Here is a 19,087-nt window from a genome sequence, read left to right as displayed (position 1 = left end):
CAGGTGAACATTGTGCTTACGTACAGAATGACCTTTACACCAAGAAAATCACTTGCAAGGAAGTCTACCACTACAGCTACTGCAGCTGTGAAGATATGACAAAGCATATAGCAGTTTCTGTCCTGAAGAACAGTTATCATCTACAACGCCAAAGCCAGTTAAAATATTTCGATAGTATAACAACTGTCAATGCACAAGGCCTGAGGGCTTAGCAAGACAAACACATCTGCCTTCTTGGTCATGTAGTAACTATCATACAAACTAATGGATTTGGAGGGATACATCAGTAAAGTCCCAACTTGAAGCACACAGCTTCATTCTCATGATCATTTACATAATCACCAATAATACATCAACTTGTTTCCAGGTAATGAGAAGGACATGCTAAATGAAGACGCTTATACTTGGCATAGACAAATGTATGGTAGCAATGAGACTTCAAGGAAAAACCTTTTCTTTTGCGGTGCCTGAGTTCCCGAGTTACAATTGTCCGCGAAAATTTGTTTCCTCAGCACAAAATTGAAAACTTGTGTAACAAAAAATTTCTGCATGCCATTCATACCTTATTCCAGTGTTGGTAACTGAGCATGAAAGTTGCCAGGTATAACGTGTTTTTAGTCACCTTAACGACAACTTTACCTTTATGGAGTTTTAGGGACTCCTTCAGTCTTTTTTAGTGATGTAAATAGCAAGTAAATTGCCTTGGTAAAATTTTTAAGGTTCACTGCCTCAACCCTATCTTATTTCGAAAGCACTTCAATCTGTCGCTACCTGTCCAGGTATACCAAAGAGCTTATTATTGAGCCAATCTTGAGATCTCACATTACCTTAGAATTTTTTTTGCACATTCCTACCATAGACTAAGTGAAAGTGGTAGATCAAAAAATCTAAGAAAGACATTTAGGAACAATCAAAACATTAAAAAGAACAAAATTTCGAGCAAGTCGTCGTCATCATCATCACCACTTTGCAACTTTTTTTTAAAATATGAATTGTTTTGGGCCTTGACTAGGTGAGTTTGTCCAAATAAAGGTTGTCAACACTGCCCTATTATCACTCCCCCCTCACACACACGCACACACACGCACAGAAACCACCTGTAATCATTTCATCATATACTCCAGGTTAGCATGTGGGAGTGCACCGCCATCACCAACACGAAAATCAATGTCCGCAGCGCACCCTTCGGCATCAACATGATATTCCACAAAACAATGTTTTCTGCCACACAGTAAACATTTCAAACAATAGGATCTCCTGCTCAATACATAATGGCACATATGAAAAGCTGCTTATCAAAGTTTGTCCCTTACCGGTACCTGGAGACACCACTGCAGAATCTGCATACTTGGGAGCATTTCGTAGGAGGTCGACCTTTTGCAGCTCGCTTTCAATCTCACGTCCATCGTCAATGTGGCCGTTTCCCAAGCCCCTTTCGTGGCTGCTTAGGACATCTTCAAAGTTGCGAAAAACTTCGTTCAAAGTGTCGTCGTTCGATGCAAGCAAGTCAGGTGGGGGTGCGCTTGGTAGTGCCTGTGAAATGTGAAGAAAAACCACGCACCATATACAACCAAATACTTAATTGCTGACTATTTGCCACTAAACTGTGAGATACATAGACAAATGCAAGAGCTGATGGACAATGTTTAATAAATTCGCTTCCAAAAAGTACCAATAGTTCCTACAGTTGATTCATTATTGAGCATTGCTGATTAGTGATTAAACGAGAAAATAAAAACAATAGTGACCGATTCCAGTGACAGAAGGAAGTAAGGTCAGGCTAAGGGACATGACAAGACAAAGTCAAGGAAGAGTTGACCACCACAATATTCAGGAAGAAGTGGGCGATTGATGGAGTGAAATGCAGGAAACTCATAAAAAGTGGCAACTTTCTGTAGAAATCGGACATACCTGACAGTGGAAGAAAAAGAAACCTTCAGTGAGAAACCAATTCAGTTAATTTACACAGTTACACACATTAAAAGATGACAAGTTGCTGTTCACAGCTATTACTTATGCTACTAGCTATATAGCCAAAGGTAATGACATGAAAGGGAAGCATCAAATGGTTCTAACACTTGACAGAGCAATCATTATTGATATAGTAAATTTACTGCAGGGAAAAAAAAAGATGGATGATTAGCTATGCTTATACTGCTGCAAGAACTATTCACTAGGTTTGTTATTTATCAAACTTGCAGCAGTCAGAATACCCAACTTGTGAAAAAAAATATATATATATATCTAGATGTAGAATAAGGACATAAATTGAGCTACAATTGAAGAAGTATCCTCACAGTATACAGAAAAAATTTTGAATGAGGACAAAAGGGAAAAAAACATTCCTGAAGATAAATAACAAGATTCAAGCTGCTTGCTCAATTCATCTCAGAATTGTGCTAGGAAATCACAAATATAGATGCTTGATGCAATATTTAACAATAGCGCTAGTAAGCTGCACATGCAAATGAGCAAGTAGCTAACAAATTTTTTTTTATTGAGAAAAAGATAGGTATTGCCTAACAATGCACAGTCCAAAGAATGGCACAAAGGAGGCTGGACATGTCTGCTAGAAGACAGAATGGAGCCCGATCAAACCAAAAACCATTATACATCAGAATTAAAAAAAAATATATTGACTGCAACCTACCTCAGCATCACTGTCATGGCGTATTCCAAAGCAACGACAGAGGATATACTTGCTTTTTCTCTGCCTTTGCGACATGTGTTAGATTTAATACAGGACTCACTCAATAGCACACTTTCAACATGTTTCCATGAGCAATACTGCTATGGAGTCAAAGAGTGTGTAAAACACATCCCCAAAAATGCTTTGTCTAATAACAAAGACCATCTTATCTTGTTTCCTATACAATCATATCATCTGATAGTACAGTTGTACGCCTGCAATGTTCTATAAAAAAGGTTATCATTAGTCAACCTCAGAGATAGTGGAGATAAAAGCACTGGGCACAGGTATTTGTCTAACAACACTGTCTGATAACAGGATGAATCATCTACAGGAAGAGCCTACAGACAGTTGCCAACAACTGGCACTTGTGGGTTTGGTTGAGATATGTGCAGCGAGCAACCATTTTTCTGCCATTTGTGGTACCATTTAGTGTATCACACACTATTTCAAATCAATTGTTCAATTTTACGAATGAAAATTCACTGTATGTACTTACTCTAAGCTGTACATTAGTAAACTACACCATATGCAGCAGACTGACTGTAAGTGAACCTTGTTGAACTAAAGCTAAATCCACCTATGCATAAACAAAGAAAGTACTCCTTTTGCCTGTACACACTACATACAAGGCACCATTGAAATCAACAATGACAGATTGCTAGCATAACTTGATGATTGTTTGGCAATTTCGAATGGGAAATGTACAGCTGCCATCAGACTTAGGCCAAAGAATGAAGAAATCTACAGCAGTTAACCTTAACAAACATTGGCTATAAGGAGCAGATATTCAATGCTTTGGAAGGAAGACATTTTAATTAAGCTAGCACATTCAAGGCACCCCAACCAGAAATGTCGAGCACCCTCTGCAGGAAAAGCAATAAAATGGCTTCGCATATTGGCTACCAAATATTACACAAGCCACATGACCCTTTGTTTTGATTATTTTTCCTCCATCATTCGTAAGCTTGCTTTCCAAATGTTGATCTACCCACAATTCGAATTTTCCTCTTTGATCTGGTCCCCCTATCAAAGCTGTTTAACTACCATGCTAGAAGCTATACAAAATAGAGCTGCTTGCTTAATTTCCCAAAATTATAATCACCACTCAAGCATAACGCAAATTAAGCTCTCTCGTTCTCAACCACAGTGAAGTAATCACAGTGACATAGCCCTCTTGTGCATATTTTATAAATATGTGTAACAGTTTAACCAAAATCTTTTAGGCATTGAAACATCACCGTACACGCCACGTAGGCTACACAATAACCTAAGCGTCATGCGCATTTACAGTAATACTGACGCATTTAACTCATCGGCACTTCCACGTGCCATATGGCTATGGAACAGCTTTTCTGATAGCATAGTCGCTGAAGCTAACCCTGTGAAATCAGTCACTTATTGCTCATATCGCCAGCTAACCCTTAATCCTTCTAAATCATTATGTGTAGTGAATTGTGCTCTGGGGTTGTTCGGTTGTCTGCGCAGCTACATGTGGGCAGATGGTGTTCCCGTAGTAAATAAGAAAAATTAAAAAAATGCAGTTTTAACTTATCAGTTTGTTCTCACGATTTAAATTTTCATTTACATGTACGTTTTTGATGTTATCTTTCTTGTGTTATATGTTACTGACATATTTATTTAGCGCTTCCCCCCCCCCACAACACACACACATTTATCGTATTTTCCATAGTGTTCCTACTGCTCAGCTGTCGCATGCTTTGCTTTTTTACCATTTTTTGTGTATGCTTTTATGGAATTTTGCCACCTATTGTTTATATAACTTCCACTAAGTCCACCTTACTCAATGCCCCATCGAGCCCTGTAAGGTACGTTGAAATAAATAAATAAATAAATAAATAAATAAATAAATATGTCTTGCAGTAATAAAAACAAACAAAAAATGCTATAAATAAGTTTCATCTACAATGTGAAGCAGATCTTTTGAGTTTAGAACCCTAACTGGCTGCCACATATTCATTTTTAGGTGAAAAAGCTTGAAACACTCAGACAAGTAGAGAGCAGCACTGCACTTTTTGCAGTAGCACCCATTGTCGGTTCTTTCCTTTTTTCACTGCACATTTTGCAGTGCTGTGGTGAATTTTGTCTGCGAGGGTTTGGTGGAATCCGATGTGGGGAATTCATCCACTGCAATGTTTCAAGGTACATAGGTATCGAAACCCATGCACTGACTTCTACAAATATCAACTCCCTTCTACCCCAAAAAATAAGCTGAACCATCCCTGAGGTGGACATACAATGCCATCTTCAGTGACATTTCTAAACTTGTCCAGCATATATTGGCTACCGTGGCATCCACAAATAGCTTTCTGAACTAACATTACCTCCCGCCCAGCAAATCAGAAGCTCCAGCAATATGGCCTCCATTCTTATTCCGACCGCTTCATTAACTTTGACAGCCACTGGGCTAATTAAGGAGTGTTCTGGTTGAACATGATGGCAACTGTAATGCGCACAAACATTCAACCCACCTTTGAGCGAAGTTCTAGTATTTTTGGAGGAGCAGCAATGATGGCATCCTGCTTGGCGACCTCATTGTCAAGCATACCAAGGTATGACTGCAGTGACTTCCGCTGCCGCCGCCTCTCCCGACACTGTTGCCGAATCTGGTCCATGTTACTTCTTGCTGCTTGCGCCTGCAAGTAAATCCACTATACACTCATCGCCACTGCTCTTGAAGTGTTTATCATTACAAAGCCAAACCACTATTTAACAAACATGGACATTACAAATTAGGTGGTGTAACGAAGTATAAAGATAAAATGTTTCTTGACGATATCAGCATGCAAATAATATGTACTTATAATGAAAGTTTTCAATAGGCGAAGCGCCAATAGTGACAACACGCAAGAAGGAATACAGACAGGAAGCACCTTGTCCTGTCTGTATTCCTTCTTGTGTGTCGTCACTATTGGCGCTTCACCTATCGAAAGCTATGCACCAACTAGCCCCACAACGTGTTTTACTATAATGAAAATATTTGAGTCGGAAATTACTTCATTTTAACAATGTTCAACTGTACTGGGCATCAAAGCTAACACTTTACGTTACTAGAAAAATGCAGAGTAACAGAGATTGCGATATTTTCTTTTTCCCATTTCGTTCGCTGTAGCATACATTAGGATATATGTGTTAATTATCAATTCAACTAATTACCTAAGATTCACTAGATGACATAAGATAACTTAAGTGGGGCACACTATAATTGCATAACTCAAGCTAGTCATGCCATAAAGTCTACCCATTTGCTACCGGAGTCTACCTGAGTGAAACGTATCCTCAATATCTGAAAAAAATTGCATTGGTGTTCTCATCATCATCATCATCAGCCTGGTTACGCCCACTGCAGGGCAAAGGCCTCTCCCATACTTCTCCAACTACCCCGGTCATGTACTAATTGTGGCCGTGTTGTCCCTGCAAACTTCTTAATCTCATCCACCCACCTAACTTTCTGCCGCCCTCTGCTGCGCTTCCCTTCCCTTGGAATCCATTCCGTAACTCTTAATAACCATCTGTTATCTTCCCTCCTCATTACGTGTCCTGCCCATGCCCATTTCTTTTTCTTGATTTCAACTAAGATATCATTAACTCGCGTTTGTTCCCTCACCCAATCTGCTCTTTTCTTATCCCTTAACGTTACACCTATCATTCTTCTTTCCATAGCTTGTTGCGTCGTCCTCAATTTAAGTAGAACCCTTTTCGTAAGCCTCCAGGTTTCTGGCCTGTACGTGAGTACTGGTAAGACACAGCTGGTTATAAACTTTTCTCTTGAGGGATAATGGCAACCTGCTGTTCATGATCTGAGAATGCCTGCCAAATGCACCCCAGCCCATTCTTATTGTTCTGATTATTTCAGTCTCATGATCCGGATCCGCAGTCACTACCTGTCCTAAGTAGATGTATTCCCTACCACTTCCAGTGCCTCACCTTGCATAATTCGTACATATGCCCTGGTGTTCTAGTTAACACTTATTAGCATTGCATTAGCAGAGCTAATAGGTGTCAACTGGAACAGTCGGTATACTTAGCCCAAGGCAGGCTACACTTACAATATACACATGTACATGTATGTACATGTGTATATTGTACACATGTGCATACATGGCGTGTATGTACACATGTACGCACAAGGCAGGACAGCCACTGATGTTGCTCCATTTGCAGAGCAGTGCTTATAGTATGCAAATCTCTGAGGTGAAGAAAACTCGAAAATTAACAGGACAAAAAATGAGAAGGACACAACACAGGCACTGTAAACATACTAAGACAAACAAAAAAGAAATGGCACTCATTGTTTTTCCTGTCCCTGACACCATTCCCTTTATTTCAATTTGTTAAACCAAGTTATGAAACTCAAAGGTTCCAATACACGTGGAACCTGTTGCTTTGACCCCTTTTGTAGTATGCTGGTCTTTATTTTATTTTATTTCATCACATTTCCAATCTCACCAGAAACTCATTAATTAAACAATTTATGTTCATCTACTACAACAGTACTTCAATTTGCCTATTACTCTCTCGGTAAATATCAATTACTGTAAAACTTCCTTGGAAGTCATGATAACTTGCAGGGTCCTTACCTTTATTTAATTTCAGCGACACCATTGTCATCCACTGTTCATTATAACCAAAATGTGTTATTGCCCTTTGCAATAGTGCACCATTTACATGTGGAAAGGAGTTCAAGGCTCCCTACAGCAGCTATCCTAATTATCTACATTCTGCTTTGCAATGTGCACGCAGTACATAATATCATTGCAGATATTTTCTACTGTGCAGTAGTGATACAGCAACTTGTGCTCCTGACTAATGTCCGAGGACACTGTTTGAAACCATGCTCTGTGGTAAACCAGGATCTTTAAACCGTAATAGAATTTTAAAATGTTGGCCTATACCAGATAGCGAAATTCTGTTCCTTGAGCTGGATCCCTCAAAGAGGCAGACATTACCTGCATGAAATATCAGAATGCATATTAGACTAATTAACATATTTTTTTTCTAAGTGACTTCTAGCTAACTGCTTTAAGCCAGATATTGCAATTTATATAGCCGGTGAGTTGACAAGGCATATCCACTAAATAGGAATTCTGACACTGACATCAATTTTGAGACATGCTTCTGCAAATCGTGCAGCGGAAGGCATTGGTTTTTTAGTTATCTTGCACTGTTTGAGAAAGCATCTTGTTGATAAATCAAGTGGAACAACAGTGCATTTTGCCACATGTTTGATACCACTTATCTCAATATGGCTGCTAGTTTCAAAATTTGCTACAGGCGGGACTTACCTTGAGAACTGACTCCAATTTGTACATATGCCCTGAAGTAATCAGCTAAACGTTAAATCGAAAATTTTTTAAATTAGTCAATCCTACATTTTAATTTCTCACGAAATTAATAACAGCCCCTTCAAGTAATTCAGATCAAGGAGTGGGATCATGCTACCTACCCCGGGTGATTATTTAACACTATAGTTACGATTTATAAAAGAAACACTCAGTTTATGCGTTCATGTGTTGGTGGCCAAATCATAGATAACATAGAGGGTTGATGTATACCTTCAAAGAATCACAGAATTGCACAAAGTCGAGGTGTATGTGGTAGCCATAAGGGCAGCAGTTGCAGCGTGAGCCCTCGCGCGTCTTGAGCTCAGCCATAAGCTGGTCGTGCAGCATGCCAGGCGTCCACGTGTGGTAGCCTGAAACAAAGGGCACAACATTGCTTGCCCATTTCAATAACACACAGTAATGAGAAAAACAATCAAAAATAGGTAATTCGGCATTTAATACTGGATCACCTGAACATGCCCTTCAGCGAAAAAAGACCAACAGTCAGTGGCCACACTATAGAATTCATTGGGATACTTGACAGCAACAGGTACAAACCGTTACATGTGAGGAAATCAAATCCTATATGCACACTTTAATTTTAACACTGAAGCACGGTAAAACACCTAGATCAATACGACAAATGACAAATCCCTGTGCTTTTCGCATTTTTACTTATCACCATCACTTCCAGCTTAATTAGGTCTGCTGCAGGAAAACAATTTGTTCTAGTGCCCTACAAATACTTCTATGTGATGGTTGCACCAACCTGTGAGCTGCTTCACATTATCACTCCATTTGATTTTCTACCTTGTCTGTTCTATGCTTTACATGTCCTTCCCAGGTACATTTCTTGAGGTGTGAATACCTCTTACATGAAGACAATTTATACTGGCCTGCTATCAGAGATATCAACCGTGGTCTTCCATTTTAATTTCATCACTTCTTCCGCGCAGTGTCACAGTGCAAGTGGCCTTTGCCTCCACCATCCAGTTAACTACTTACTGGCAAGGAAACAGGTCCATAATGCTTCTAACCGCAGTTAGAAACTAGTGCTGCAGCTATTCAGTATATATTGAGTGCATTATACGAGCACAGACTTATTGGGTTAAAGTAGGTCGTTTGAGGATAGTGTGGGCAAATTTTGCAGGCATAAAAACCAACCAGAAAACATTTTCTCATTTCATATTTGCTCATGTGTGTGGCATCAATGGGGCGATTCAAAGGCCCTTAGCTTCATATATGGAGTGCATTTAGTGGCCAATCAAACCACAATCATGCACTGCAAGAATTACTAATTAAGTGCAAGACAGGGCTAATTGGAGTTTGCTGGGAGAAGCCTTAGTTTTGCAGTAGACTCAACGGTAGTCTAACAATGATTACTGATGGTGTTTCCAAATAGTACTGTGCACAAAAGATTGTAATATGAATATCTTGAAGTACTGCAGCAAGCGAAGAAGTACGCACCCATTTTGACCTTTGAGCGCCTGGGCCTCTGACTTCTGCTGGTGTTGCGAGGAGGCGTCCTATGTTCCCAGTCGGTCGGAGTGGAGCTGGATGACCGCAGACTCTCGAGCCGTTCTCGGAGCTCGGACTGGGTAGGAGCTGTGTGATGACAGATAATCTAAATCCCATCAAGTCAAAAAGCCATTCATTTGCTGACTCACTCAGTCACATACAAAGAGGAAGGGGATTAACCGAGGGGCCCGATTTTTATTAATCATATCATGACAAGCCAACAAACAAAGACACCAAGGACAACATAGGGGAAATTACTCGTACTTACTTAGTGAAATAAAGAAATGATAAATTAATGGCAATGAAAGTGGATAAAAAAACAACTTGCCGCAGGTGGGGAAAGATCCCACGTCTTCGCATTACGCGTATGAGCATCGCAGGCACATGCACTCTCATCATGAGGTGGAATTAACAAGATATGTTGTCGGAGGAGTTGATTCATTATACTTAAGAAATGAAAAGAGTGCAAGAAAATAGACAAGGGCAGGACAGATAACAGTAATGCTTGTTCTCTGTTTTGTCCATGTCTCTCTCTCTCTATTTTCCTTTTGCACTCTTAATTTCTTAAGCAAAACAAAGGGAGTTGTCACTTGCATTCAGCATGACATATAATATGCCTCATACTACTTGATGCCTCCTTGACAACTAGCTTGTGCCAACTAACAGATGCGACTTATACACATGCGACTTGTACTCTATGACACTAGATAAGAATGCGGGCACACTGTGTTAATGCAACCTAGAACTCCTCAGACAGTTAATAGAATGGGACCATTTCAGCAGCAAACTGCAATATAGATTGGCAAAGAGCAAGGAAGCTTACCATACATGGTGGATGTGGTGATCCTGTACTGGAGACATGCAGCTTAGATCCTGCGTGGGAGAGAAAAAGGGAAGTGTCATTACGTTAACAGTGACAGTGCAGCCACTTGAGTCCACTAAAGCAGCTACATATTTTGTTAGAGCACATGGCACATTTCAACTTCAGCACAAATGCACAGACTGAGGAAACAACATTTCTTCACTATTACAATGTCTCATAAGAATTTTTGGCTAAAAGTTTGTCAAGGCATTTGATATAGTTGCATGAAACAACACCTAATTTTATGATTTTACAAGGTCAGCATCTAGTTCGGCATCCTCTGTCCATTCCATTCCACTGAGTGGACAGACATTGTCCCACTTGTAGAAGAGTGCATAGGTGCATCCTCATTCTTTACTGTCGCAAATATTACACAAATAACAGTATGCACTAGGCCTCATTATCACTGCATTTAAAAGCTCTGCCAGCAACATCTGCTATGTCATCATTGTGTCACTTAGAATAGCACTTTGCAGCCCCACTTTGGCTTCGGTTCACTGACTGTGGGGCACATTTTGTCTAATTTTACACATTTTAGAATGCAACATGGTGTACTGCGGGGAGATTTAAGAAACACAACACAGCTGTTACTTGAAAATGGACAAATAATTCCTGGAATTATGCTGCAAACATCAGAAACAAGAACTCTAGTCATGTTAGTTCAATGACACCAGTAAGAGCAGTGGTATGAGTGACAGATAAAAGCCCATTAACATACTACGATTATTTAAAAACCAAATATCACTACCGAAACATCAGCACATTCAGTGCAAACATGAGAGGTCACTTAAGTACTTCACAACACTGGCTTAATCAGTGGCACTGTATGTACATGGTCTTTAGCACGGAGAAAAAGCATTAACCAAGCCATAAAGGGACACTGAAGAGAAACACATTTAAACTGCTAGAATATTCTCACAAAACAAAAACATAATTTTCATGTCTCTGGAAGGAAAAGGTTGATAAGTGGCAAACAACATGAAGGCCAAACTTGAATCTCCTATTCTCAAATTTGCACAGAGACGACAGTGTTGACGACATGAGAGCAATGTCATGAATTTCACTATATATTTTTGTGTATGTGCCCGTTTTCGTGTACAGCTAACTTCCAGGGATTATGGGGCTTAGCCTTCGCATAATTTAGAATGCAATGTGATCCTTCTTGACTGACAAAGAGCAAATTGATGCCAAGTGAGTCCTGTCACAACCTATGATGCCGCAAGGTGCTGCTGCAGGAATTTCGAAGAGGTGTTGCCATTCGTCTTCTGTTCGTGAATCCTTCCTGACTTAAAAGTCCTCAGCCCACTGTATAACTGACCTATCCGGTGAAAATATTACGTATTCAGTGAAAACACGGGGAAGGCGGGAGATGGAAATTCAAGACGATGAGCAAAACGAGAACAAGGTAAAAACGGGAGCCAACGTTTCGACAAGTGGACTTTTCTTTTTCAGAAAAAGACAAGTCCACCTGTCAAAACAAGTCCACCAGCGAAACACAATTGGAAATGTTCATCTTCGACCAACCTTTGTTTGCTCCACAAGTTTTATGATAGCACTCTAAATCAAACACCTTACATTATTCATCCGATCCGCATACCTCACCGCACTGCACATCCGTTTCAGATTTCCCGGCCTCTTTCTTGAACTAAGACTTTTTCAGGTTCCTTTTTCCCCGCACTGTTGTGGACTGGAATGCCCTCCCCACTGATGTCACCACCATTATGTCATACACAAATGCTGTAACCGCTTATATTATAAGGCAGTGAAGCATTTATTTGTTGAATATATTAACCCACCCTTTATGCAATACCCCTCAGGAGGTCTTTAAGGTGAATAAAGTGAAGTGAAAAAACGTTGGCTCCCTATGGCCTATTTGGTATTTCACAGGTGCATTTGACCTTTGAAGAGTGTGCATTAGGAGACGCAGGTGATGCAGGCGGACACACACATGAGTGCTTACATCAACACATGAGGAAGACAAGATGTCCAGCGTTCACCAAATATCACTAAAAACGAAAACTATTTTTCAGATAGGACTACATAGGACGAGCTTACACACGAAGTACCTAAAGTTGGTATTTTTGCTGCTTTAATTATCAACCCGGTATGCGTTCCGTGTCTTGCAAACGAGTGCACCGATGGACTAGTTCACTTAGAAGGTGTGGGAAGAGCACAAAAAACATGGACAGAGGCAAGAAAGACACCACACGAGCACTAACAACTAGCCGTCTTTGTTTATTGCATCACACAATCATCTAATAAGGACCACATAAGGTTTAAGCATAAGAATAAGCTCTTGTCACCACTTCAAAGGCATAGTCTAATGACTAAAGCATTTTTATGTTCTAATAATGGCTAAGATATACAATGTCTTTTGATTGCAATAGCAATTTATGGACACACTTGGGCCGTGTTTTAGTAGCGATGATTTTTCTGATGCTATTCCTTTTCACAAGATTCGTCAGTGGTCACAGCAACACTCTTGGATGGGGGCGAAATGAAAAAACACCTGTGTACTTAGATTTAGATACACGTTAAGGAACCCCAGATAGTCCAAATTGTTCCGGAGTCCACCACTATGGCTTGCCTCATAACCAGATCATGATTTTGGCACGTAACCCCCCCCCTCTCCCCTTTTTTTTGACAGCAACGCTCAGCCTGCATTATCAATGGAATCAGAGGCCATGAACAGTGGATGATAAGAGTGGCATAGAATCATGTGGAAGGCATTGCTACAAAATCACAGCCCTATTGAATTTCCGGCGTCACCGTGATGTTCTCTATAAAGTCCAAGTGGGATAAGAAGGAGCGGCCCACGCATTGTAAGCTGCAGTCGCCGTAAGTCACTGCGACCACTGAAAAAGCACGCAAAGTCAGAAAAGAAATAGCATCACAACAGGCATTGCTACAGACAAAATCGCGACCCAAGGGGAGGAGAGTGTGTCCCCAGCCCAGCCATGGCCACGCATGGCTATCCACTCGGCTGAGCACACACGCGGCCTGCATGCCGTGTCTTGTAGTTATCTGGGGTGTGCATGCAAATTAAAGCTGATGGCTGGCTTTATGTGCGCTGTGTTTCCATGTGCCTAGTGTTTTGGAGGTCTTGCAATGTCAAGTTTCTGAGACGCGGTAAAACGAGAGGCAGCAGGAAGCATTCCGTCCCCGCTGCCGGCGCTCTTCATCACGCCAGTGTTGCAACACCGAGCGTTTGTGCAGAGCGAGTGAAATATATTTGTTCGTGTTTGCCTATGCACGCATGACACCATGCTTGTTAATTTAATCAGCAAGCGAACGTTTACTGCAATTTATACAGCCGATAAAATCACAAACCTTGGTTCGGGTTTTGCTATCACTACCAATGCTAGGATGCATATCGACCCAACAAGGCATTCCTGGAACGGCTCACAACCACACCTACTGAAATGCAAGGCCAGCCAATAATCATGCCCCCTTTCAACAATGTCATTTAGACAAAGTCCTGTCTGGCACGCTTATAGTAATGTTTTCCAATTTTCTGCAGTTTACAAAGCTGTTACAACCTGTTAGCTCTCACCAGCAGCTCTGAAGCTCTACGGTCGTTCGCCTACGCTAACGTAAAATTAAGACGCATCGAACCCGGAGCGTCGATCCATTGCGCCGTTGCCGTACTCGTGTACGCATACGACCGCCAAAACTAAGTACCGGCACCGTTCGACAAAGCATGGGCGGGGATCTGGCTTCCTACATATGCGCAGGCGCATTCCCCGCGCCCACGGGAAGAGGCTATTAAAATGACCGCCCCCTCCATACGAGCCGGCGATATTCATTCAAGCCGTCGCGCGACGGCTTCCGAGGGTTGCAGACGATGCGTCCCACGAGCCGCGGCGCGAGCGATGTTCAAGGGCGCCCACGTGACACTGGCGGGTGACGACACCCGAGCCGCCAAGAAGGGGAGGGGCGTGTTTTTCGTTGCGAGGCTGTTTAGGATTTAGCTAGCTGCCGATTTAGGCGGGACCTAAGTTGCACACTCCAGGGCTGCTGGCGCGGAATTTCTATAACTGTAACGCATTCTAAATTTGCGATTTTTGAGGCTTATCTTGCACCCGAGATATTTCATATATACTACATTGATCATTCCATCTCAAGTGTGCTAGGTGTTACTGCAACATTGTTCTGGAGCTATCGGGCCACAATTGGCCCTTACGCCATTAAACGCCACACCTCGATCAATTAGGTGTTATTGCGAATATTTTCAATTCTGCTGAAAAATATCGTGCTATTCTACCTCAATGTGGGAAGTAATTATTCAAGCGATTTCTTTCAGGAAAATTTTCTGATGCCGTGAAGGCGCTTCGAAGGTGCGTACATAAGTGAAACTATGTCGGGCAGAAAATTTCTACAAAATTATTGCTTCCACCTATTACTACGAATTTTTTATTCTATAATCTGCAGACGGCACTCTTTCATGAGTATTGCGGTTTATTACTTTCATTTTAATTTACATTATTGCATACTTATATAAGAAACTAATTGTTTCATGAGGAATATATTCAAATATATATTTCCTTTTAAGGGTGACACCTTGCGTTATGAATTTTTTTACAGGACCACGAGGGAGTGGAATGCTCTCCCGTCAAATATTGTTGGTATACAATGTAATGAAACGTTTTACCGCGCTTTGTGTGTTGAAATGAGTGTCAACTGATGTAGATATGTATGTACCCCCCTGCTGTAATGCCTTCTAAGGCGATGCAGGTACTCAATAAATAAATAAATAAAATAAATAAATAATACGGGCTTGGTATGAGTATATACTAGATAATAAAAATAATCCGAGAAGAAATAATACCTAAACTTTCTGTTGAAGTGAAAAAATAAAATAAAAACGATCTTCCTGACTCACTTTGTGACTTCGTTTTCACAACGTCGCTGTCCAAGTAAAACTATTGCCTAATAAGCATTATGTAGTATGCTTTGCTGCCAATTTATCTAGACAGCTTTATAAAAGTAAGTTCACTTTTAAGCGAGAAAAATAATTTTGAACTGCACAATAACAAGGTTGCGCGGAGCATCTCTTTGTTTCGCCTTCACTGCAGAGCACGTGGTTAGCGGTTTAGCCTGGCTTTATTTTATTTTTTAACAGTGTCTTCTTTGCCGAAATCAGACTGATTTGACATTCCTGAAGTCTGGGTTTCTCCACTTGGAGCGCGAATTTCTCACGGAGAGGCACTTCGGTAGGCTTAATTGAATGTCGCCCTAAGGAGCAGTACCTTCGGCTATAGTGTACTAGAATTATACTAGTACACTATACCTTCGGCTTTTCAGTCAAGATGAGCCGAAAATGTCGGCCCACAAAAGCCGGTTCTTCGATCAACTAGTGGCGCCATCTGCCTCTACGGCGGCCGTTTAGCCAGTATCTATAAACGTTGGTTAAGCCCTCGTAGCTGCGAAAGATGGCCCCACCTCATGATGAGCGCGGTTAGTTTTGGACGCAGTGGGGAAAGGCAGCCTCAAAAATGCAGTGTTCAATAAGCCCGTCACACGTCATCTCTGTGCGAAAGTTCAGCGAGCGGTTTAGCCGATATAGTAATTCACGTCTGTCTCAGATGTCAGATGCTTTATTTTTCTTGAATTTCTTTCTTGTTCAAGAAAGTACGTATAGAAGCTAAAGGTATGGCAATACCTGACAGAGGCCTCTGTACCCATTATACATGAACATATATAATACATACATATTGACAAAGTTCACAGCATATGGCAATTCTCTTTTATATATATATAAAAAATAGTATATTCACAATTTACTCTTAAGAATGTGTACCTACCAAACAATATAACTACAAGAGCTTCGTATGCACAGTGTTATAATCAACTTAACAGATATATGCGTTGCAGACAATATAAAGAAAACCTATATATCCAACACTGAGTACATTCACCGTCGTAAATAAGCTCGAACATGTGTGTGGTTGCCCGCACTCATTGGGCACTCCGCGCGCAATCTGCGGGCCACGATAGTTCTTTTCCTTCTCCCTTATAGAGCGCTCGTTGCGTAGAAAGAATACCTGACCGCGGCTGCTTCGGCCCAAGGCTCGTGTTTGAATAGTTCGAATGTCCACATGGCTTTTACTTGAGCACAAGCATTGTCTCTTAGACCTCACGCGTGCAAAACAGGTGTGCTGTCAAGAGCTGTTCCTGAACGAGTTAAGCGGATGAGCGCTAAGTCGACTAAAAGACCTTATAATGCCTAAACACAGTTCCAGATCGAGGAAAACTAGAGCAACTTGTTTAGCTGCACATCTGGCCACGAGGCGTACGCTTGTACATGAAAAAAAAAATTAAATGTTATTTGAGCTGAAATTTAATTGTTGTAACTCATCAATTAGTAATTGGCTTGCTAAACTATTCGCAATCGAAAGCTCGCTATTTAAGATATCAAAAACGCTATTACATAGGCTATGCTTTGAGTTTCCTGTGCTTTAATCCGATTTTCGAGGAGTGAAACACAGTGGTGGCATGTTATATTGGGCGTTACTGGGTTAACAAAAACCGATCCTAAAATGTTAAGAGCTCGTAGACCTGTTACGTTCGGAGATCCCTGCTCTCGGCGATTCACAGTTTCGCCGGAGCAGTCTTCGTACAGCCGCCTTCTCTCCAGCGCTCTCGGGGGAAAGCCGGCGTTTCTGTTTGCCGTCGTTCTTTTGTTGTCGTTGTTTTTCCCTCACCGTAACGATAACGACGTCGGCCGCTCGCCATGGAGCGCCGCTCGTTTCGCTCGCGTGGGACAACCAGCGTCGAGTCGAAAGCGAGACGAATAAAAGGGCGACGCACCACGAGACCGGACGCTGACCGCCCGCCGCCGCGAACGACGTCGCGGGCCGAGGAATGGGACGTCGAATGTAAGAGAAGAAAAATAAAAGGAAACGACGACGACGAAAGAAGGGAACCGCTCCGGCGAACGGATCTTGAGCAACGCCCACGGCACGACCGACCGTCCGGCCGCGTTTATTACACGGGCCGCGCTGAAGCGACCCCCAGACTTCCCACGCTGGGTACTCTAAACGGAGCGCTGCCCCCCCCCCCCCCCCCACACACACACACATCTATACATGCTCTACCTGTGTAGATGGTGCGCGGAGTGTCGAACTCGACTTACATAGACTACAGTTCAGACTGAAGACGCGACAACATTGTATAGTTTGCTAATAGTAATCGACTCCTGTACAGTAGTTAGGTTGTTTAATAATTTCAGTGCTAGTAGTAGAGCAGCAGTAGTAGCACAGTAGCATATTACTATACCACAGTAGCTGTGGTATAGTAATATACCGGTTGTTTCGGGGAACACTTTCGAAAGCAGATAGCACAATTCTAGTCCATGAGCCGGTCTACTTGAAGAGGCTTACATTACTTGCACAAAAAATGAAATGCATAATCGACTCATTAACAAACAATCACTAATTAAGTTTCTGACTAATTACCTTATGGCACGTATTGCAATTTACAAATTTGAAGGCATCGAAGACGCGGCAGCCAAACCGTACCTCACGCCGTCAACAATCACTGAAAACAGCGAAGCTGTAGGCATTGTGCAAAGTAACCCCCTTCACCTTTAAGGGGGGGTGAAGAAAGAAAGAAAGCGTGCGCGATATGACGTATGTCACATACTCCGTTGTGATGCCGTCGTGTTATGCCTATAACAGGAATGTCATGACATAAGCATCATTATAATCTTCATCGAAAAGTGATGGAGCCCATGCAGCACGCGCGCCTCATGCATGACGAATTTCGTCGTTGGCGATATGGTGCGTCGCCACGTTGCTTCAATGCTAATCGTATCAACGTTGACAGTAATCGCGAGATTGGTTCTGACCGGACTCTTGTTTTAGCTGTATTAGTAAAGTCACCATTCTACAATACAAAAAAAAAAAAAAAAGCTCGCTCTCATCGTGAAAAGACGCCCGGCGAGCCGGAAAAGACGCAGACACGAAAGACAGGTGGCGACTCCGCCTTGAAGTTCCCGCAACAGCTAGCCATGACGTCATTAACTTCGAAGGCGTCTGCTCAGGCATAGTTATTTTTCTCTTTTTTTTACCGATAAAGATGGAGTGCGTTGCGTTCTAAAAGAGCCAAAGAGTGGACTTAGCAAGTTACGATTACTTTCATTGAGGTACAACGGCCCAAATAAGGAAAAGATACTTTGAAATCAGTGGCGTCACAATGATGTACAGCGCTGGGCTTTGGACGCGAAATTCAAGAAATGGAAGTTTGACCTCCATTACCTATTCTAAAAAATGCAACCGCTTACCGAGAAATTAGCAAAACTAGAGCGTTGAAATAATCCTTAATGAGTCAGCTCATTTAGCCTTTCTCTTTGGTGCCCGCGTAAAAATAAAGAAACATGGAAAGAAAAAAAATTAACACCTCAGGAATGTAACTCAGTAGATCAACAGGCAGCCAGTCAGCAAAGTAATTCGTTACTCGGAAAACATATTTGTTACAATATTAAAGCAAAACAATGTCAGCTGCCCTCAAAGTCAGCGTCTGGCAGTAAACACTACCTCGAAATTATTATTATTATTATTATTATTATTATTATTATTATTATTTTACAAAGGAGTATCTCAAAATGAGCTTCGAAATGGGTATATCGAGAAAATGGCAAGAGATAGCTAGAAAAATAACGAGTTACGTTGT

General features: G+C 41.5%; 1 protein-coding gene across 4 annotated transcripts in view; it reads right to left on the bottom strand.

Annotated features, from left to right (window-relative positions):
• Nucleotides 1-19,087, bottom strand: part of Kank (KN motif and ankyrin repeat domain-containing protein 2 kank) — a 75,764-nt gene that overhangs the window by 27,431 nt on the left and 29,246 nt on the right. For all 4 annotated transcript variants that reach the window (XM_075671819.1, XM_075671821.1, XM_075671820.1 and 1 more), the window contains exons 2-6: nt 10,376-10,425; nt 9,502-9,639; nt 8,266-8,405; nt 5,182-5,346; nt 1,314-1,533 (exon numbers count right to left, since the gene is read on the bottom strand). In XM_075671819.1, coding sequence (XP_075527934.1) covers nt 1,314-1,533; nt 5,182-5,346; nt 8,266-8,405; nt 9,502-9,639; nt 10,376-10,382 — 670 coding nt within the window. In that variant the 5' untranslated portion in view covers nt 10,383-10,425. The remainder of the gene's footprint in view (nt 1-1,313; nt 1,534-5,181; nt 5,347-8,265; nt 8,406-9,501; nt 9,640-10,375; nt 10,426-19,087) is intronic.

The sequence above is a fragment of the Dermacentor variabilis genome, chromosome 10 (genome assembly GCF_050947875.1).
Source record: "Dermacentor variabilis isolate Ectoservices chromosome 10, ASM5094787v1, whole genome shotgun sequence".
NCBI lineage: Eukaryota > Metazoa > Arthropoda > Arachnida > Ixodida > Ixodidae > Dermacentor > Dermacentor variabilis.
Note: the sequence above shows the minus strand (reverse complement) of the source record. Positions and strands in the feature narration are given on the sequence as shown.